We start from the raw sequence: 22,852 nt of genomic DNA on the forward strand, positions 1-22,852 counted from the left end.
CAGTGAGCTTAGAGCTGGTTTAGATCAGGCTTTGCTTGAGTTCACACACAAAACCCATTGTACAGCATCACAAGGTTGTTCTCATGAGGGAGGTATACTCCAGACTTACTGAACATAAGGCTAAACAGCAAGATAAAACCAAGAGAAATTCAGGCTTTATTTTTTCAGTATGCAAAAATAAACATGCAAGATAAAAACCAAAAACACAGTAAGAGACATTAGATTCATTATAAATAACCCTTAACATAAAGTCATTTGGGAACAAATCAAATGTCTGTTGGTCATTTTAACAGGCAAATGACAGGCTCACGTTTCCCTCTGAAACTGAGCTGTGACAATCACCTCCTGAAGCTCTGTTGCCTAGTTTACATTTACACAGCACACACCTGTCACCAAGTTACCTGTAACGTCATGATAGCTACACTATCTGCTGGTGGGAATGGAGCAGTATTAAACGCAAAAAAGCAGAACTTCCTCCTTCCAAACATTCCCAGTACATACACAGTAAGTCAATGTAAAGGCCTATCGATACTGAATGACAAACTGAGTTCAACAGAATAACAATGTCCACCTGCTAAAGACTCTCAGAGCACCCAACCATTATAGCCACTCCAATAGAAAAACAGTAAGCTGATATTCCTGGAACAAAAAAAAAAAAATAAAAGCAAAAAAAAAAAAAAAACCCTAAAACAACAACAACAACAACAATAAAATAATAATAATAATAATAATAATAATAGTAATTATTATTATTATTATAATAACTGCACAGGTCTCAGTCAAAGGAACCAACCTCTCCCATAGGTCTTCAAACACAGGTGGGGACCTGGTCTTTCACACAGGCCCATGTGTGTGTACGGCTTCACTGTGCAACCCTTGCACACTGGCGTGTCTAAAGGGGTGGCACGGGGTGCCCCCCCCCCCCCCCCCGAAATATGATCGCCGCCCCCCGGTGCCCCCTCAACGCCACTGGATCAGTGCGCTGTCAATAGCTGCTTGATTTGCGATGCGGAATCACAGTACCACGTTTTTACCGTCAAATAGGAGGAGAGACACGACTCAAGACTTTTTCGGCAAATTAACAACACCATGTCTCTGTTCATGGTATGTACACACTCAATTATAGATTTTGAAATATACAGTACGAGTTTATCCAACTATTTAGTAGCCAGCACAAAAACCACAGAACACAGCTGTTCTGAGGCAGAGCATAGTCTACATGTGTGACGGTGCAGATAACCCACATGAACAGACACAGATTTCAAGCTCAGAACATGGAGTACAGAGAACACACACACACACACACACTGCAATGTTTGTATTGAAAACAAAACAAGTTAAATGAATTATTAATGCCTATGTGATGTTGTTTATTTAGTAGAACAAAATTGTGTTGTCCTATCCATGCAAAACAGTTATTCAATACACAACGATTTTCAGGCTCTTGTGCAGTGCCACTTTTCATGTAATACCTCCTGTATTAGGGCACATGGCACTGCACAAGAGCCTGAAAATCGTGCCCAGTGTTTTCTAAGCCAATTTTCAACACTGTATTTATTTCTGATAGAATTTTCTGATTTCCCATGGGCTGCTTCTTGGATCCCCCTGTGCCACCTCATTTTAAAAATCCTGGATCGCCCCTGCCCTTGCACCACTTCCTCGACCTCAATCCTCGGCCTCCGACAGAAGTCCATAAAATAATAATAATAATAATAATAATGACTAAGGCACTAGCATATTCCATTGAACAAGGCTCAAGATTGGAGCCCCCTGATATAAAAAAATATATATCAAAAATAAAACAAAACAAAAACAAAGCCCCTAAAGAGGACACTGTAGTCTTTAGAGGACCAGTGTCCGGCCCTGAGAAGTTCTGGCAGTCCGGTCTGGTCTGGAAGGTTCCGCAGCTACACCATGAACTGGGTGTAGCCCTCAGCCCCGGTGACTATCACGTCCATCCAGATCCGCATGGCCTCTGGGGAGGGCGCCACCAAGTAGTAAACACGGTCGTGCGTCTTAATGCTGAATGTCAGTGATGGGTTGGGGCTCTGCAACAGGGAAACTACACAATCAGGCCACCAGAGGGCAGCAGAGAGATATAACAATATTCCGTGCAACAAAGACAGCGGTCATTTCGCAAGTACCGCAGTGCACATTCACACACAAAGAAAGCAGCACATTTATTTTGTTAATTTATTGTGTTACTGTCCCACAGACAGTCTCGCTGCAGTTCTCCAGATGGAACAGTCCACAGGGGAAAGAGAATCAGCCTTCCCTGTGACAAACGAGCACTGGGAACCTCTCACATTTCTCCCTGTTTCCAGGAAAATGGCCACATTAACAGTAATGGGGAAATTTCTTGCTTTCTCTCACTGAAGAAACACATGATACATATCTGTTTTCTTTAGCAGGGGAAATATAAAATGGAAAATGAAAGCTGTTACAGTGTGCAGACGCATTTCCGGTGAAGCAGGACACAGTAAGGGAAGGGATCGCAGACAGGATCCTGGTCGTAGGGCCATGAGGAACAAGCCTTTACCTTATGAGCGTTCTTTAAGTGGTCGTAATACACCTCCTCAATGGCCTGGAAGTAGATGACTCCTTTCAGCTTGGCTTCATGCTTATCTGTAATTCAGATGCACCAGAGAGGCCTGCTCACACACAGCACATCAGCCTCCCAGCTTCAAGAAGACTCCCGCCCACCTTTTCCACATCTAATGCCATGTCAAAACCAGCAGAATTTAAACCCCTTTTTTGTCTGTTAAAATTCTCATTGCCAATTCCCTTTGGCTGATCTTGCGGCCTGGCCTCTCTCTCAAGTGTGGATTAGGAGATGGTCTCACCTGCATAGTAGGACAGGGTCCGGCGGTTGCGGTCAAAAACGAACCAGCGCTTCTTCCAGGTCTTGATCTTGCCGCCCATCTTGACCAGGAAGCCGCGGCAGGTCTTCTCCGTCAGGGACATGTGGTAGCATGTTTCTGTGCTGTGGCCGGCCGACTCAATGTGGGCGCGCAAGTCAAAGTCACCCTTCCTGACTGGCAGGTAACGGGTGAGAGGCCGTGACTGTGTGTATACATGTGGGGGTGGGGGCACAGACATGGGTGGGAAAATCTGTCATGAATTTCCTCAAGGACAAAGACAGCACTTAACACATCAAAAACTCCTCGTTAGCTGCAGTTTTTAAATGTTCCTTAAGAGAGAAAAGAATACAAAACTTTGGTAGGAGCAGAAATGGGAGGCAGACATTTTATTTTCATTTTTGCATCGCTGCCTCTCAGGCTATGGTAAGTGGGAACATATTGCGCTGCCAAAGCCACACATTCCTTCCTCTCTCTTAAAAGAATTGAAGCTTCGCTACTTCTGAGGCTTTCAAATTCAGAGCAGATTTTCCTTATTTGACAGAGTCCTTGTCTTTCTGTATTTTTCACATCAGAAAAGCAGCTCTGCATTTGAACTGAAAGGTGTCCAGTCCTGCTCATACAGACTGTATTTAGACCATGGCGGAAACTATGTCTGGAAAAGGCTGTAATTCCAACACGGTTCAACCAAACTGGATGCAAATACCCTCAAACTAAAGCTGACAGTCTGCATTTTTACCTCATACTTACGGTTTCACTCACAGTGAAAAAAGACAAATGGAAGAAAATGCTGACAGATATTCTGTCATTGTGCCTTCTCTTTTTACAGCCAGATAGCAAGCAATTTTGCATTCTGTTCATTTGTCCTATAAGCAGTGCATTTTCATCCTGTGTGTATTGTTTCCTCTAAACATGCAAGACAGTTATTTAGAACTCAGCATTCTGAGAACAACACAGCACGACAGACAATCTGACTCTAATACATTTAAACCGTATTTTTAGGGGTACTCTAATTTGTTCATGTACCCATTGGCATTGAGCTCATGACTCAAAGGCTGAAAACCCCAGCACAGATGAGTAAAGATGGTTTTGTTGCCGTTGTCTTCCATGACCACAATGGTTTACCAGCATGACCATCACATTACCAGCTTGATTAAACTGGTCTGCCAGCGCAGTTATTTTCATTATCAGGTTGACCAAGCTGGTCTACCAGCTTCACCAGCATACGACCAGCACTGCTCATCTTGGAACAGTCATAGTCCAGCATTAATCAACTTGAAACTTAAGCTGCTCCAAGCTGCTTTTTCAACTAGGGACTGCCAGCTTTCTTTCAGTTTATAACACACTGAAGCTGAGTTTAGGTCCTATTTACTGCCAAGGCCCATTTCTGAAAGCATTCTTCCAGCAAATCCAGGTTCTGCTGATAAAAATATATTATTTCTCTGTCATAGCGCCGCATGAACCAAGGAGTAGGAGTTTCAAAACTCACCTGAGCTCTCTGTTTCTCACGGAGCTTCACCTCCCTCTCAATGAGTTTCTGCCTCTTGCTGGTTTCCTCCTGCAGACGCTTCTCTAGGTCCTCCCTGCGCCTCCGCTCTTCATCCAGAGCCTGCTTGCGCACCTCCATCTCATGCTCCTGTGGAGGAGGACACAGGTCAGCCAGCAGCAGTGTTATATGCACACACACGCACATATACATACACACACATAAGCATATGGACATGTGCACACATGCCCACGCGCACACACATGCACATACACGCACACACACACAACAAATACAACACTATATGCATGATCAGAAAGCAAGTTCAGAAAGGCAGCAGAATGAGATTGGTGCTTCAGAATGTGGCTTATTTGTTTTGATTTCCTATATGTTTTAGTTCATGTCTACATAACTGAGCAGCCTAATGTATCTTTCTGTTGGAAATTGTAAAATAAGCTTGAACATACACTTTTTTGTCCAGTATTTCTCTGCATAAAATAATAGTATTCATGGGAATAGAACTGTTTATTATTTTTTTGGCTTGTATATATCAAATTACTTATTACTTACTGATATATACAAGCCAAAAGTCATATAATTTCATTACCACTCGTGGTCATGAAGATAACTGTTTGGAATACATTTTTACAAATTAAAATAGGTCCGAGAAACAACAAAAGATAAGGCACAGATAAAAGTTTAAAGAGTACTAAAATGCTTTGTTAAGCACAGTGTTTCCAGTACTGTAGTTTGACACAAATGGACACCTTGTTGAAGGCAGCTCTGGTTTGACCTAATGACCTGCGCGTGGGGTGAGGGTGTTTGGCAGACTTTGATATTGTATGTTTGTCTGCACTGTAACAGTGAGAAAGTTTCCAACTGCTTATGTCTGACTTCATTCTTTTCTGCATGTATGTGTGAATGTAAGTATGTACCTGGCTCTGCTCTGGTGTGTGTGTACAGTTGAGGACAAAAGTTTACATACACCTAAGCTAAAGATATTCAAACTCAGTTTTTCACAACTCTGCACATTTCATGTTACCATACATTTCTTTTGGCAAGTCAATTAGGGCATCTAGTGGGTCAAAACTTTACATACACCAAGTATACTGTCTCTTTAAATAGACTGGAAGATTCCAGAAATTGATGTAATGACTTTTTAGAAGCTTCTGATTGGCCAATTGTCACAATTAAAAGTTAATTGGGAGCTAATTGGCACCTGTGGCTGTATTTAAGGGCCCACCTTCAGAGCCAATGCCTTTTTGCCCTTGATACCATGGGAAAATCCAAGCAACTCAGCCAAGAGCTCAGAAAAAAGAATTGTGTACCTCCGCAAGTCCCGTTCTTCCTTAGGAGCAATTTCCAAATAACTGAAGGTACCACAAGCATCTGTACAAACAATTATATGCAAATAGAAAATCTCAGGACCACACAGACACTGCATTGTTCAGGAAGGAGGCACAAATCAACTCCCAGGGCTGAATGAACTTTGGTCCGAAAGGTTCAACTGAACCCCAAGACAACTACAAATGAACTGGTGAAGGAGTTGGAAGCATCAGGTACCAATGTATCTACATCCACCATTAAGAGAATCCTACATTGCCATGGCCTGAAAGGCTGTCGTGCAAGGAAGAAGCCCATTCCTTGCGCGACTGGCATAAAAAAGCCAGAAAGAAGTTTGCAAGTGATCACAAGGATGAAGACCTAGCCTTCTGGAGGAGTGTTCTCTGGTCAGATGAAACAAAAATTTAACTGTTTGGTGCTATGTACAGAGGGAAAAGGGTGAGGCTTTTAATCTGAAGAAAACCATCCCAACTGTGAAGTATGGGGGCGGCAGCATAATGTTGTGGGGGTGTTTTGCTGGAAAAGGGACTGGTGCACTTCAGAAAATGGCATCATGAGGAAGGAGGATTATCTAGAAAACCTGAAGGAACACCTCAAGACATCAGCTAGAAAGTTAAAACTTGGACTCAACTGGGGCTTCCAGCAGGACAAGCATACCTCCAAAGTTGTAACAAAATGGCTTAAAGACAACAGAGTGAAAGTATTGGAGTGGCCATCACAAAGCCCTGACCTGAATCCCATAGACTGAATTGTGGACTAAACTGGAAAAGTGTGTCTGAGCAAGGAGGCCCACAAAACTGACTGAGTTACACCAGTTCTGTCAGGAGGAATGGGCAAAAATTCTGGCAAGGTATTGTAAGAAGCTTGTGGAAGGCTACCCCAAGTGTTTGATTCAAGTTAAGCAATTAAAAGGAAATGCCACCAAATCCTAACAAAGTGTATATAAACTTCTGACCCACTGAAAATTTGATATAGTACATAACACCTGAAATAAATCTGTTTCTTAGCTATTATTTTGAAATGACCTCTTATGGAAATAAAGTAGACACCCTAATTGTCTTAACACAGGACATGTATGGTAATGTATTAAATGTGTGGAGTTGTGAAAAATTGTGTTTGAATGTCTTTATCCTAGGTGTATGTAAACTTTTGACCTCAACTGTATGTGTGTTAGGCTTGGTTTGACCTGGTTGTGGTACTGAGTGTAGGTGTGCTTGGTGCAGTTTGATCTGGTTTTGGTACTCAGTGTAGGTGTGCTTGGCCCAGTTTGGTAAATAGTAAATGGACTGAATTTATATAGCACTTTTATCCAAAGCACTTTACAATTGATGCCTCTCATTCACCAGAGCAGTTAGGGGTTAGGTGTCTTGCTCAGGGACACTTCGACATGCCCATGGCTGGGTTCGAACTGGCAACCCTCCGACTGCCAGACAACCGCTCTTACCTCCTGAGCTATGTTGCCCAGTTTGGCCTGGTTGTGTTACTCAGTGTAGGTGTGATTGGCCCAGTTTGGCATGGTTGTGGTACTCAGTGTAGGTGTGCATGGTGCAGTTTGACCTGGTTGTGGTACTCAGTGTAGGTGTGCTTGGCCCAGTTTGGCCTGGTTGTGGTACTGAGTGTAGGTGTGCTTGGCCCAGTTTGGCCCAGTTGTGGTACTCAGTGTAGGTGTGCTTGGCCCAGTTTGGCCTGGTTGTGGTACTCAGTGTAGGTGTGATTGGCCCAGTTTGGCCCAGTTGTTGTACTCAGTGTAGGTGTGCTTGTCCCAGTTTGGCCTGGTTGTGGTACTCAGTGTAGGTGTGATTGGCCCAGTTTGGCCTGGTTGTGGTACTCAGTGTAGGTGTGCTTGGCCCAGTTTGGCCTGGTTGTGGTACTCAGTGTAGGTGTGCTTGGCCCAGTTTGGCCTGGTTGTGGTACTCAGTGTAGGTGTGCTTGGCCCAGTTTGGCCTGGTTGTGGTACTCAGCTTAGGTCTGCTTGGCACAGTTTGGCCTGATTGTGGTACTCAGTGTAGGTGTGCTTGGCCCAGTTTGGCCAGGTTGTGGTACTCAGTGTAGGTGTGCTTGGCCCAGTTTGGCCTGGTTGTGGTACTCAGTGTAGGTGTGCTCAGCCCGGTTTAGCCTGGCTGTGGTACCCGGTGCTCCAGGAGCCGGTTCTTCTCAAGCTTGGCCTCCCTCAGCAGCCGTTCCATTTCCACAATCTTGGCCATGTTGGACATGCTGGTGCTGCTTAGTGTGAGAGAGACATGATCAGAACCCACAAGCATAAACACACAGACACATGCATGCACACACACTCCAGGGCTCCACACAGAGCCCTGCACTTCTATGTGTTCCTCACGTTGCCCTGCATTTCCGTAACCTTCTGTTCTGGAGGAACATGCCCTCCTACCTCAAATCATGTACTAGCCATAGGTGTCACTTTTACAAGCCATAGGTGTCATTTTTACTCAGAACAGTAAAAGTCAGAAAAGTATATATTTTCTGTCAAAAAAGGTCAATGGCTAACTAAGTTGAGAGAAGCTGCACTTATGAAAAAAACCTAGCTTAAGATGGTTGAAGTATTTTGTTAACAGTAGTAGGTTACCAGCTAATGGCATCAGTTAACAGTAGCTTGCTTTGAACTAGATAGCAGACAGTCACATTTGTGATGGTAAATTCTGCTTTCTGAGAATATGTAAAGTTAGCCACAGTGTTCATATATTGCCCATACTGAAACTTCAGGAGGAGGAGTGACTATGAATGATTTTCTGTTGGTAGTTTGGCTAACTAGTTACCTTCTCCTCACAACTGGCTGAGTCTTGCCCTAACACTACACTCTTCTCTCTTTGATTAACATTACTGTTTCACTGGGTAATGATATTGTATTACCACTGCTACTTAGTACAAGGCATAATTTTCAAGATACTGATGTGTTGTAATTTGATGTGCAACCTCACATGCTTAACTAATGAGAGCAAAGCCATTTTCACTTCAGATATACTGAAGACTGAATGTGGATATATAGTTCTTTCATAGCCAGAAATCTTCCGGTTGTTTAACCACCCAAAAGTCACAGAAATGCAACAAATGAGGTCTCATTAACATTTGCTCAAGGAGGTATGGGGGTGGTGGATCTGCAGAACCTTGTCCCTCCAGATTTTGAATCAAAGTTACGCTACGATGCGTAACATAACGTGTGTCCAGAAAGTGACAAATGGCCTGGATTGATAAATCCACAGCTGGTTCAGAGTCTCTAAACTGTGTTCATGATGACAATAGCTAGCTGGTTGAGCGGGTCTAAAAACAGTGCACATTATGACCGAAACTAGTCCAAAGTGTGGTCCGAGTGCTCTTACTCCATAATACTGAGTCCATTAATCAGGCACCAACTCTGAGAACACACTTCCCATTTTTATAAAACCGTCTGGGAAACAGCCGTCCTACACATACCAAACTCACTATCCTACTGTCCAACTCTGTGCATGGCATTTAAATTGGTCATTTCATGTGTGTGTGGGTGTGTGTGTGTGTGTGTGTGTGCGTGCGTGCAGAGTAACCTACATCATTGTTACATAATGTTATATTCTGAGCTTGTGTGGACTGGTTACTGTGAAAATACTGTGACGACCAACACACACATCAATAGACATATACGTATGTAGGTACACTCACACACACGGACAGACACATGCACACACACACACTCATACAAAAATGTATTTATGCACACACAATTGCACACGCACACAAACAAAAACACAAACCTGCAAAGACACATGCAACAAACAAAAACACATGCAGCTACATGTCTGAGACACTGCAATGATAGCACATCAATGAGCACATCTATTCGTTCTTGCACATTCTCTCCATTTTCACCTCCTCTTTTCCCTGTCTCTTTCTTCCCCTCCACCCCCTGTCCCTCCCTCCTTATCTGTAGGTAGAGATCCACACAGTTCTTACCAGCGTGGTGTGGCCTGTGAGGTGTACATGGCAGGACTTGGAGAGCAGAGAGAGGGAAAGAAAGGAAGGGAACGAGAGAGGTAAAGAGAGAGAGGATGTTGCTGGTGTGTAACCGGACTCTCAGACTGCTGGGAGAGAGCCTATATTTACCTAACTCAGTGAGTGGAGAGACCCAGAACCCAACAGACACTTCCTATTAATCCCGCATGCCTGTCTCATTATAACCATACGACTGCCTGCAGGTTGCGCAGATATACAGATACACACGCACACACGCGCGCGCACGCAAACGCACGCACACTCACGCACACTCACGCACAAAAATACACGCACACACAAACACGCACAAAAACACATGCAGGGTATGAGATGAAGAAGGTGCTCTTACCCACTCAGCCACCCAACAGCGAGCACACACAAATGTGTACTCAGTCGTGCACGTACAGTACACATACACACACATTTCCTCTCCTTCCAGTAGATCTCATGTGTCAAATTCCCTTCACACACATTTCACTTCCCAGATTCCCCCTGCACCTCCCCGCAGCATCCAACACCATCCTGCCCCACATAACACCACTCTGCATCTCCTAACACCACCGTGCCAAACATTACATCACCCTGGCTCTCCTAACACCACCCTGCGTCTCCTAACACCACCCTGCCCCACATAAAATCACCCTGACTCTCCTAACACCGCTCTGCCAAACATTACATCACCCGACTCTCCTAACACCACCCTGCCCCACATAACATCACCCTGACTCTCCTAACACCACACTGCCCCACATAACACCACCCTGACTCTCCTAACACCACCCTGCCCCACATAACACCACCCTGCATCTCCTAACACCACCCTGCCCCACATAACATCACCCTGACTCTCCTAACACCACCCTGCCCCACATAACACCACCCTGCATCTCCTAACACCACCCTGCCCCACATAACATCACCCTGACTCTCCTAACACCACCCTGCCCCACATAACATCACCCTGACTCTCCTAACACCACCCTGCCCCACATAACACCACCCTGCATCTCCTAACACCACCCTGCCCCACATAACATCACCCTGACTCTCCTAACACCACCCTGCTCCACATAACATCACCCTGACTCTCCTAACACCAGCAGACAAGCACCCCCCAGAATTGAACGTACAACAGTGATGACTCATATTAACAAATTAATACTGACTGGAGCCCTATGGACCCTACATCCAGTGAGAGCAATCAGCACCATGAGTGAAATTTACATGCAGTAAATAACCCCTGCTAGACAACACTACAGCACAGTTCAGCTCACAAGCATGTACAGAAGCCACCATTATAAAACAATTGTTCCTTAAAACAGGCAGCAGCCACCTCACCTGGATATGTTGTCAGGGGAGCAGGCGGAGATGCTGGTCTCCATGCTGTCAGAGCTGTTGATGCTCATGGTGTCAAAGTCGTGCCTGTTGTCTCCGTAGTGGAAGGAGTCCACGTAGACGTTGGACTGGGAGGGTGTGTGCCCGCACAGCTCATTCAGCCTCTGCTTGCGCTCCTCGTTCACGTGGTGCTGACTGTGTCCTGAGCAGGAAAACCAGCCAGCGTCACACAGAGAAACTAGCCAAGATCGCACATAGAAACCGGTCAGTGTCACACAGAGAAACTAGCCAAGATCCCACAGAGAAACCGGCCAGTGTCACACAGAGAAACTAGCCAAGATCACACAGAGAAACCAGCCAACATCACACAGAGAAACCAGCCAGCATCACACAGAGAGATCGGCCAGCATCACACAGAGAAACCAGCCAAGATCACACAGAGAAACCAGCCAGCGTCATGCACAGAACCCAGCCAGCATAACAAAAAACATGCCGCCATGTAAATCAAATCCAGCAACACACAGGGAAAAAGCACCCAGCACCATAAAAACACAAGCCAGTGTCACACAGAAACCACATTATGGCATTATGGAAAACTAATCCAGTCTCCAAGCCACACATAGCTAAAACAATGAGCATCACACACTGAATCAACCCAGTGTCACAGAAACCACCCCAACATCATACAGTGAACTGATCCAGTGTCAGAAAACCCATCCAAAATCCCACAGAAAACCAATCCAGTGTAACATAGAGATAGCAACAGTGGTATTCGACGGTATACCAACTCTAATTTTACAGCAATACTATGCCAGCGTGGTACAGAATTTGATACTTTATGTAGACGTACCTGACATTGTTTTCTATTGCAGCAAAATGACTGTAATCCACTGGAGAATTAATAACGGGTATACACTTCAAGAAATGGAGCATCGCGTTAGTTCTGGCAGGCCACGAGAGTCAAGCTGCTCCAGCTGAATCAGCTGAGTGATGTTCACCTATCACAGTACATTCACATAACAGGGCGGTCTACTTAAACAGCCTCCCTCTACTCATTCGGCTGCTCCTCCTGCATGCAAGCTTGCTGCACATTGCTTTGTAAATCCATTGCTGCTGGATCTGTTCTGTGTTCACCCCTCTAGGGGGGTTTGGATGCTGGCCTCCTGGCCTTATCCACGTGGGCTGCGTGGTTGGCGGGAGAGCTCCCAGTACAGAGCCATACGGCCGAACATAACTGTATTGCCTTTACTGTTAATAAAGATCTTACTTTGATGACAGTGGTCCTGACAGAACTAATTTTATGCAGCTCAAATCAGACTCCTGATTAATTTGTGTAACATGGACTATCACACCAGATGGACAGACATTGAAATGTCCATAACGAATGACCCTCCAAGTCAGGCAAGTATTAGGTAACAGAGATTAGGTAGGTCCTGAGACGGTGTACATAACCAGCGGATGAAGTTCCAACTAAAAATCTGGAACATGGTTAGGGAAAATATAAATTGCATGATACATTTAAAATAATTTGGTTTATTTATGATTCTGATTTCAAACCCAATGAGAAGGACCACATATTTCACAACAGAAAAAAGGCTATTAAAAGACTTTCTAATTCTGAGAGGAGATAAATACATGAGAAAACCAAGATTTCTATAGATATATACAATAACGCCACTATTTTCACCACATTGTTTAAAATAAAATGTCAGACACGGATGACCCAGGGTTCAATAATTGGAACCTATCAGAATCTAGTAAAGGTATTGTATCCGGATTTCATAAATGCTTAATAATAAAAAAATCATATTGCACAGAGTAAATAAAAATAAATGGGGTAAAAGAAGGTAACTGTCATTTCAGATGAAGAGTGGTTCAAGATTTGTGACTTTCCAATGGGGAGAATTATTGATTGTGATACTGAAGCATATGTGATTATGTAAAAAAAAAAACAAAAAAAAAAAAACAAAATTGTCCAACTTTGGGGCTACAGAAAGTACAGAAGTTAATGATCTTAAGGGCGGAGAGCCTGTGGTCATTACAGTTATTTCTGTAGGAAACCCTGAAAAGTGCTAATCTCTCTGTTGTATAGACATGGGGCATGCCCCACCAAGGCGTACCTGCCATCCCAGTAATTTAGCTAATATGAACAAGCAATTAGAAGGGTTGGGTTAATTATCCTGCCCAATCAGTGGGCACCAATGGACTGGATGCAGACAATTATGATATATATAGTGTAGCCATTTAAAAAAATATATAGGTGTAACAGCTGAATTGCAGATCATTTAAACTATGAGTGACTGCCATTTGACACTTTAATGACTACATTCTGTTCAGATGGTAAGAGGAAAAACACAGGGCCAACTTATATGAAATAATTTAGGAAACATTGGGTAGCATTGTTTTGGAATAGAGCTTGTTTAATTTCTGTAAGATAGCCAATATTGTTTGTTGTAACTTGTAATTTTGATATCAATACCTTAATGGCAGGCCTAGATTTTGCAAGTTTTAAATAACTTACACAGTGCTTTGTATGCATGAGTAACTTGGAATTTTTGTACACTGAAAATGTGTTTTTGTTGAGATCGCAATTTAGAACAGCTGTCATCAAACAAGTTTCAGACCATGTTACCAAACTTATGAACTAGGTTTCTGAACCTCCCATTGCAAAGAGAGATGACCCACTCTGTCACAAGGAACGAAAGACTCACACTGTACATACTGTGTTAAATAGACCAATGGCAGTGATATTCGCATCACAGCCAATGCCATGTTAGTTAAGGAAGTGGCATTACATACCTTTTTTGGCTTTTCCTGAGGGGAGAGAGAGGAGGAAAAAGAGGGAGGGGGTAAATTAAGAGAGACGAGGAGATGAGAATGTGAGAAAAGAGGTGTAAAAGGAGGAGGGGGAGAGATGAGAGCCCATCTATTCACATCTAGCACATCACCAAATAGCCAAATAGCTGAACATGTGGCTGTGGGTCTGAGGGGGTGAAGTCTCACCCTTGTGCAAGCGGCGGGGCTCCGCATCTTTGGAAGGGATGGCCAGAGAGCAGGGGAGAATACTGCCACAACTGGAGCTCTGCACAAGTGGGAGGTGAGCCTGAGGGAGAAAGGAGCCATAAAAATGCACACACACACATACCCACACACACACGCACAATCTCTCACATCTCTCCCTTGTTCTATAAGACAAGTGCGCGCGCACACACACGTGCAAACACACACACACGAACATGCACATATGCATACACATAAAAACACAAACACACATCTGTGTTCCTGACCTTGGGGGTGGCACTGCTAAAAGGTGTGGAGGTGGCCATTTGGCTCTTCTTGCAAGGAAGAGTGTCACTCAAGTGAGGCAGCCCTTCCTTCTCTGCCCTCTTCCTCTCTTCCAGCGCACGAAAATGCTGCAGGGACACACACCTCAAACTCCATCATCACTCCCATCTAACACACACACCTCAAACTCCATCATCTCTCCATCTAACACACACCCCTCAACCTCCACCATCTCTCCATCTAACACACAAACCTAAAACTCCACCTTGTCGCCATCTAACACACAAACCTCAAACTCCATCAATTCTCCATCTAACACACACACCTCAAACTCCATCTCTCCATCTAACAAACCCTTGTACTGTATGTGTTCTGTTTGTAATCTTTATCAAATGTGGCAATAATTTTGTAGGGCACTGTATGTGTTCAGTGTACAGGTAAAAACGTACACAAGTGTATGTTTAGTGTGCAATTATGTATGAGTATTTTTACATTTGTGTTCAGTGTATAGGTAAGGATGTATGCAAGTATGTGTCTATGCTCTTTACCTGTCGGCGGTGTTTTTTGACAGGAAGAGGAGAAGGCGATTCACGGGAAGGTGAAGGGTCAACATAGGTCACCATGTGTCCAGGCCAGTGTACACAGGGGGTCTTGAGGACCAAGTGAGGAGAGAGAGGGTGACAGGAGGACAGTGGGGAAGTGTGCTCACCACCCACCAAAGAACAAGAGACTGAGCTTCAGAGGAAAAGGAGAGTTAACACTGGAAATATCACACACACACACACACACACACACATACAGCACACACTTATTTAGGAGGTGCAATATCAGATTCACACTGTAGAGAGTCGGACTACTGAAATCCCTTCTCTCACACACTGACTCTCTCCATCTCAATCATATGCATGCACACACACCTTGTCCTTGTCCACCTTTTCCTGTGGAGGGATGCTGTCTTGCTGGAGGTTGGTCTCATCAGGGCAGAGGCTGGGCTCAGGCCCAGAGGAGAGCCTGTCAGGGCAGGGCGTGCCCTGGCCTTGAGGGGTGCGGTTAAACCCAGTCTGCCAATAGAGCTCATTGATCTCATTGAGTGTGACATAACCCTACAGAATGAACCCAGTTGAAGGGGGGGAGGGGGGCATGTGGGGGAAGAAAGCAGGAAGGGGAAGAGAAGGGTTTAGAAATCAGAAGACAAGGACAGGGGTTAGGGACAGAGAGGGAGCAAGAGACAGGGAGAGCAAGGGGAAGAGGGAGAACCATTTTTAGGTATCAATAAAGTACTTAACTGGGAGAGAAAAAAGAAATCTTGTGGAGATCTTTAGTCGCCATGTTAGACATTATTCCACACACTGTGTGCAACAGTTCAGCACTTTAGAAAGTTAATAGAAAAACCAAAACAAATACATACTCATAAAACAGTGCAGAGAAGAGAGGAGAGACACTTTACACGGAGCAGAGAGGAGAGACTTCACATAGAGCAGAGAAGAGAGACTCTTCACACAGAGCAGAGGAGAGACTCTTCACACAGAGCAGAGAAGAGAGACTCACATGGAGCAGAGAAGAGAGACTCTTCACGTGAAGCAGAGAGGAGAGACTCTTCATATGGAGAAGAGAGGAGAGACTCTTCACATGGAGCAGAGAGGAGATGCTCTTCACACAGAGCAGAGAGGAAAGACTCTTCACACGGAGCAAAGAGGAAAGACCCTTCACATGGAGCAGACAGGAGAGACTTCACACGGAGCAGAGAAGAGAGACTCTTCACGTGAAGCAAACAGGAGACACTCTTCACATGGAGCAGAGAAGAGAGACTCTTCACATGGAGCAGAGAGGAGAGACTCTTCACACGGAGCAGAGAGGAGAGACTCTTCACACGGAGCAGAGAGGAGATGCTCTTCACACGGAGCAGAGAGGAGATGCTCTTCACACAGAGCAGAGAGGAGAGACTCTTCACACACATTTGTCAGCTCACATCAGTGTTAGCAGGGCAGCCATGTTCTCAGCTGAAGCTCAGAGGTCACATGGCATCAGTGTGGTTAGCGTGCCAATGTGAATTTAGCATTCGTCACTAGTACATCTTTCGGTCCGTTTGTCACTGAGTTTGGGACATTACAAACATTACAAAAAGGCACCAAGCAATCAGGCACCGAGCAACATGTTTTGTGTGTGTCAACATGCAAGTCAGTCTCTGTGCAACAGGTACCAGTCTCAGTATGTTTCTCAGTTTTTCAGGCTTGCTGTATGCCAGTGTCTTTCTTTTTTGCTAAATTTAACTCAGGGCTACGTGATTACCTTTTATTTTGTATTTAACCAGTTTTACCATTAATTTATTGTCTTTTGTTTGTTTTTAACTTTTTGTGAAACAATTTTAACTTTATGGATAAGTGGTTTATAAATAAAGTTTATTATTACATTATTTTTACTGTCTGTAGGTCTGTCCATGAGCAACTGTGGTGTTATGCTCTACGCCAGAGTGTGTGGGGGTCCCTGTGTTCTCAGCTCAGCAGCAGAAGCAGATGCATCATTGCAGTGGGACGCGATACCTCAGAATTCTTCACAGAAAGAGAGGACAGGAGAGAGGAGAAAGTGAGCGGGTCAACAAGAGGCGGGGCCATAGGGATGTGGGGGCGGGCTACCACCACATGAGACTGGCAGACAGCCAATGTGGGTGTCTCCTGAGACACAGAGAGTGGGCGTGACCACTCCCCAAACCACTGCACAGCCACACACACCTGGGCACACCCACACACATCTCCACAGGTGATCACATGGAGGGCAGGGTGGTGGGCGGCTATTAGACAGAAGGCAGGAATGAACTACACCAGACACACACACACACACACACACACCAGACACTGACACTCCACAGTGTGGCCCCACAAAACCACTGTATATCTCACACTGTAAATCCCACATAGACAGTGATACATACAAACACACACACACACACACGGTATAGTCTGAAGCACAGAGTAGTGCAACTCAGAAACTGTTGTGGAAGCACAGAATCGTCTAGAATGTCACTGTATGCTGTAACATTAAGATTTGCCTACACTGGAACTAAGGAGCCTAGCCCAAACCATGAAAAACAGCCCCAGACCAAGGGGTGTCCAGATACATTTCGTCATATAGTGTTGTGGGTCCCAACCTCGGTCCTGGAGTACCCTTGTGTATGCTGGTTTTTGTTCCAACCACAAATGCAATTCCAGAATTATAACAAGTTGTAAATTTTTCTTAATTAGGTGCTCTTCATGTTTAGAGGGATTATTTACCCTCTTCAACCACATTATGTCAGAAATAGCTAAGCATTCCATGAAGAATAAAATTCCCATGTTCACACTGTGCTTATTGTGCTACATTGCAAACAATTACATTAAAAGGTAAATTATTTTTAACGGATCAAGACTGAAGTGAGTCAATAGGCTTCTAATTGGTCAAAGTGTGGACACCTGGCCACTAAAACTAACCATCTGGAAGATAATGAAGAGTTCAAAGACAAAGCAAATGACAATGAGCCGAACCTGCATTGCGTCAATAAATTTCAGGAAACTAAACATGTTCCGCTACATGTTCAGGTGTCTATTGATTAATCCCAGTCTTTCAATTGGTCCAAAAAGTTTGTTACCTCTTGTATGTAATTGTTTACAATAAAGCACAATATGAACGTGGTAATTGTTATTGTTTATGGTTATTTTTGACATGATCTGGCTTAAGTGGGTTAATAATCCCTCTAAACATGAAAAGCACCTAATTAAGAAAAATGAACAACTTGTTAAAATTCTGGTATTGCAATTGTGGTTGGAACGAAAACCAGCATACACAGGGGAACTCCAGGACTGAGGTTGGGAACCACTGACATAGTGTACATCTGTATTGCACTACCAATGCAACATCTCCACAGTACTATGTTGTGAATGCTACATCTATACTACATTATCAATGATATATCTCCATGGTACTACACTATGAATGCTACATCTGTACAACATTATCAATGCTACATCTCCACTGTACTATATTGTGAATGCTACATCTGTACTACATTTTCAATGCTACATCTCCATGGTACTACACTATGAATTAAACATCTGTACTACATTGCAAATTCTACATGTTGATGGTAATATCCTGCTAAACATGAGGTGTGGCTATTAAATAATGAGACTAATGCTGTAATTCAATTTTAATGAAGAAAACTTACATTTCAATTCCTTTCCCCTTCAATATATTCCCCTTCTGCAACTACACACCGCTGCATTCTGGTCTTCCACTGTTCAAACCAGTGCAGTAGGTGTTCTTCTGTTAGTTGTTTCAGAAGCTATGTCATTTTCTTCTTCACTTCTGGAACAGACTCAAAATGAGTTCCCTTGAGTGCAGACTTGATTTTAGGGAAAAGAAAAAAGTTGTATGGTGCTAGATCAGGTGAATAGGGAGTGTGGTCAAGTACTACAATGCATTTTTTGGCCAAAAACTGCTTCACTGAGAGCGCTGAGTGTGCATGAAACCAAGGCCAAACCATTTTCCCACAGCCAGTTGATTGTTTTCTTTGACAGTAAGGGCGTAAATATGGAGAATTGGGTTCCAGATAGAGCAACCGTGAACCAAAACTATTACAAACACGTACTAGAAACTTTGCAAGAAAGGGTCAGAAGAAAGAGGCCACAGCTGTGGGAAAATGGTTTCATCCTTCATCAGGACAACGCGCCAGCACACTCAGCGCTCTCAGTGAAGCAGTTTTTGGCCGAGAAATGCATCGCAGTACTTGACCACCCTCCCTATTCACCTGATCTAGCACCATCAACTTTTTTCTTTTCCCTAAAATCAAGTCTGCAATCAAGGGAACCCGTGTCGAGTCTGTTCCAGAAGTGAAGAACAAAACGACGGAGCTTCTGAGTAGGGTTGGCCCGATGTAAAAAATTTCAAACCAGTTTGATATTAAGCAAAATACCAAACCGGACCGGTAATACTGAATTTTACCACTAGGTGTTGCATGTGACTCAGCTGCTCCTGAGTGGAACTGTCACGCTAATTTTGATCCGGGCTGCAAAAATGATCTGGGTAACACAATGACATTCTAAAACAGCTGTTATACCCATTGTGACGTAGTTAACGTTTCGTTACAGCCTCCGTTGCCGACTGCCAGCCTTGATACATTCTGTTGCGATAAATATTCTAAGACAACTCAGCAATTTCTCTGGTTTAACGGTTTTTCTAGCCTGAAATGCAATCATATTAGTAAATGGCTACACACGTCATCTAACTTGCAAGGAGTTGGCTATCTCCCTGGATATAAATTCAATATTTTTAACAGAAGATAATAATAATACATGCGATTTTATCCACGGAAATGGCTATACAAAAAGGCAAAATAAATGTTGTGGTCTACTGAAATTTGATCTCCTTGTTGCCGGCCACTAAATTGCGTGTGACCTGTCAATCTTTTTTTTTTTTTTGCACTCAGACACTAGTGGCTCTGTTTATAAACAAACATAATATTATGTTAATCACGTTGTCATATTGCTTATTACTCATGCGATACAAGTTGGATTTAGCGCTGTCGGCACAGGTTGCTGATGTAGGCTTCTTTTTAATTTGCCAGAGCGTCTCATAATGACAAATACAGGTTCAGTCGGTTCACATAAAATCAAACCAGTTTAAGCTTGTACACCGGACCGGACCAGCAAAACCGGAAATCGACCCACCCCTACTTCTGAGACAACTAACGGAAGAAGACCGACTGCACTGCTTTGATTAGTGGAAGACCAGAATGCAGCGGTGTGTAGTTGCAGAAGGGGAATATATTGAAGGGGAAAGGAATTGAAATGTAAGTATTCTTCATTAAAGTTGAATTACAGTATTAGTCTCATTATTTAATACCACACTGTGGTGGGGTGGGCGTGGTTTGAGCGTCGGCTGCAGAGAGAGAGAGTGTGAGAGGAGCGGCTCTCGGATCCTTTGTCACAACTGTCAGCTGGAGGTAATCAGCGCCGATAATTGTTAATTGTTTTATTGCGCTGATTGCCTCTGATTGCTTTCAACAGTGAGCCTGGGGTTTTTAAAAGCCAGACCGGAAGCCGGAGAGAGGAGAATCGCCAATGACAAGACGGCTACGGAATTGTGATACACAGTCTGAAAATGAGCTGTCTGTAAAACCTGTATCTCTTAATAAAATAGCACGGAAGTGCGGGTTACGGAAACGGTCAGTCTCCCGTGAGTGTGTTTTAACTAAGAGGGGTGGCACTCACTTGCCACAGTGGTGGCCCATGCGAGGGAACACAGCAACATAGTAAAACACATTACACCGAGGAGACAAACATGGACCACAGCCAGGAGCCAGGGGAAACGGCACAACCGGTGGTAGCGCTGGCGAGGATGCTGGAGGGGATGGCGGCGATGCAGGAGAGGCAGGCGGCGATGCACGCCGAACAACTGGAGGCTCTGCGGGCACAGACCTCCCTCCAAACCCAGGCTCTACTGCAGCTGGCGGCTGCGGGAGAAACCAGCTCCCGAGAGCGACAGACCGGACCCCCCGTAGCTCTCCATCTGCCCAAAATGACCCCGGAGGATGACGCGGAGGCTTTCCTCGAGGGGTTTGAGGTGGCAGCGAGGGCGAGTAAATGGCCGGAGGAAGAGTGGGTCGTCCGCCTCCTGCCCCTCTTAACTGGGGAGGCACAACAAGCGGCACACAGCCTACCCCCCCCAGCGCGGGCGGTCTACGCCAACCTAAAGAAGGCGGTCCTGGACCGCCTGGGATACAGCCCTGAAGAGCACCGGCGACGGTTCAGGGAGACGGCCCTGGCAGGAGCGGACCGACCGTTCGCATACGCCCAGAGACTGCTGGACATGGCGCGTCGGTGGCTCCGACCGGAACTCCGGTCAGCCGACGGAGTGGTGGAGCTGGTGACCCTAGAACGTTTTATTGATGGCCTCCCGGGGGAGACGGCGAATTGGGTGAGGTGCCATCGCCCGACTGGGTTGGCGGCCGCCGTCAGCCTGGCGGAGGACCACCTGGTGCTCTACCCCCGTGGCCAGTTACAGCAGCAGCAGCAGCAGCAGCAAGGACGGGCAGACCCGGCTCTGCGCAGGAGAGCCCTTCCTCGTTCCCATCCTTCCCCCCTTTCTTCCTCCCTTCCCCGTGCCCAAACCCCCTCATTTTCCCGTAACAACCCTTTTGTTCCTGTTTCCCCAGCCCCAGGCTCAGTGGCGGCGGGGTGCGACCCACAGAGAGCTCCTCAGACACCCGGACCGGGGTGTTGGCGGTGCGGACAACCGGGTCACCTGCGCCGCGAGTGCCCGCTCATGGAGGTGGGGCAGGTGGTTCGTGTTGTCGGCCCGCCCACCTCCGCTCCCGACCCAGACGGAGCGTACTGTATTCCGGTAAGGATTCAAGGGAGTGAACACCAGGCGCTGTTGGACTCAGGGGCTATGCAGACCATGATTCGACAAAGCCTGGTTCGACCCGAGGCGTTGTTAGAAGCATCAATGGTATCTATAAGGTGTGTGCATGGGGATTTACATGCGTACCCTATCGTCTCAGTGGAAATTCGGTGTCAAGGAAAAAAACATAAAATAAAGGCTGCGGTTAGCTCCCGCCTCTCGCACCCTCTGATTTTAGGCACTGATTGGCCGGGGTTCCGCCAGGCAGCTGGTAAGGTAGGGGGGGTGCGTTCACGACAGGTAGGGCTGTGTGATGTGTGTGCTGCTGTCAGCGGTGACGCGGGGTCGTCCGACGTGGCAGAGGGGGAGCCGGCACCAGTGGAGCCTCCGGGGGAGACTCCGCAGGTACCGGTGTTTCGCCCCATGGAGGATTTCCCACTCGAGCAGTCTCGTGATGACACCCTACGCTTTGCCTTTGACCGCGTGATGTCTATTGATGGTCAACAGGTGCGCCCTGATGCAACACTCACTCACCCGTATTTTGTAATAATTCGGGATAGATTATACCGAGTGTGTCGTGACACTCGGAAATCACCCAATTGCTGGTGCCTAAAAGCTCTCGGGAAATGGTTTTTCAGACGGCTCATTTTAACCCCATGGCTGGTCATTTAGGGTATGAGAAAACACTGAACCGGATAATGGCCCGTTTCTATTGGCCGGGCATTTGGGCCGACGTGCGTCGGTGGTGTGCGTCGTGCCCTGAATGCCAACTAGTAAATTCCCCGGCTATACCAAAAGCGCCGTTGCGCCCCCTTCCCCTAATGGAGGTCCCTTTTGAGAGAGTGGGGATGGACCTCATCGGGCCGTTTGATCGGAGCACGCAGGGATACCGTTTCGTGTTAGTTCTGGTGGATTATGCGACAAGGTATCCCGAAGCAGTTCCTTTGCGCAGCATTTCGGCAAAAAGTGTTGCGCAGGCATTGTTTCAAATAATCTCCCGAGTCGGAATCCCAAAAGAGATTCTGACTGACCAGGGCACACAATTTATGTCACGCACACTACGCGAGCTGTACGGGTTATTGGGCATTCATTCTATTAGAACCAGCGTGTACCATCCCCAAACGGATGGGTTGGTTGAGCGTTTTAATAGAACGTTGAAGTCGATGATCCGGAAGTTCGTTCATGAGGATAG

The 22,852-nt window shown here is 45.4% G+C and overlaps 1 protein-coding gene across 6 annotated transcripts in view; it reads right to left on the minus strand.

Annotated features, from left to right (window-relative positions):
• Positions 1–949: 949 nt before the first annotated feature.
• Positions 950–22,852, minus strand: part of phldb2b (pleckstrin homology-like domain, family B, member 2b) — a 107,627-nt gene continuing 85,724 nt past the window's right edge. Inside the window, exons 15-26 of one of the 6 annotated variants that reach the window (XM_035412060.1) lie at positions 15,204–15,389; positions 14,835–14,936; positions 14,289–14,414; positions 14,005–14,104; positions 13,801–13,815; positions 11,005–11,203; positions 9,628–9,663; positions 7,818–7,908; positions 4,348–4,494; positions 2,844–3,063; positions 2,540–2,625; positions 950–2,048 (exon numbers count right to left, since the gene is read on the minus strand). In XM_035412060.1, the coding sequence (XP_035267951.1) occupies positions 1,908–2,048; positions 2,540–2,625; positions 2,844–3,063; positions 4,348–4,494; positions 7,818–7,908; positions 9,628–9,663; positions 11,005–11,203; positions 13,801–13,815; positions 14,005–14,104; positions 14,289–14,414; positions 14,835–14,936; positions 15,204–15,389 (1,449 nt within the window). In that variant the 3' untranslated portion in view covers positions 950–1,907. Of the gene's footprint in view, positions 2,049–2,539; positions 2,626–2,843; positions 3,064–4,347; positions 4,495–7,817; positions 7,912–9,627; positions 9,664–11,004; positions 11,204–13,800; positions 13,816–14,004; positions 14,105–14,288; positions 14,415–14,834; positions 14,937–15,203; positions 15,390–22,852 lie in introns of all 6 variants that reach the window. The other 5 variants (XM_035412065.1, XM_035412061.1, XM_035412062.1 and 2 more) reach the window with 5 other exon arrangements.

Source organism: Anguilla anguilla, chromosome 4 (genome assembly GCF_013347855.1).
Source record: "Anguilla anguilla isolate fAngAng1 chromosome 4, fAngAng1.pri, whole genome shotgun sequence".
In the NCBI taxonomy this organism is placed as follows: domain Eukaryota; kingdom Metazoa; phylum Chordata; class Actinopteri; order Anguilliformes; family Anguillidae; genus Anguilla; species Anguilla anguilla.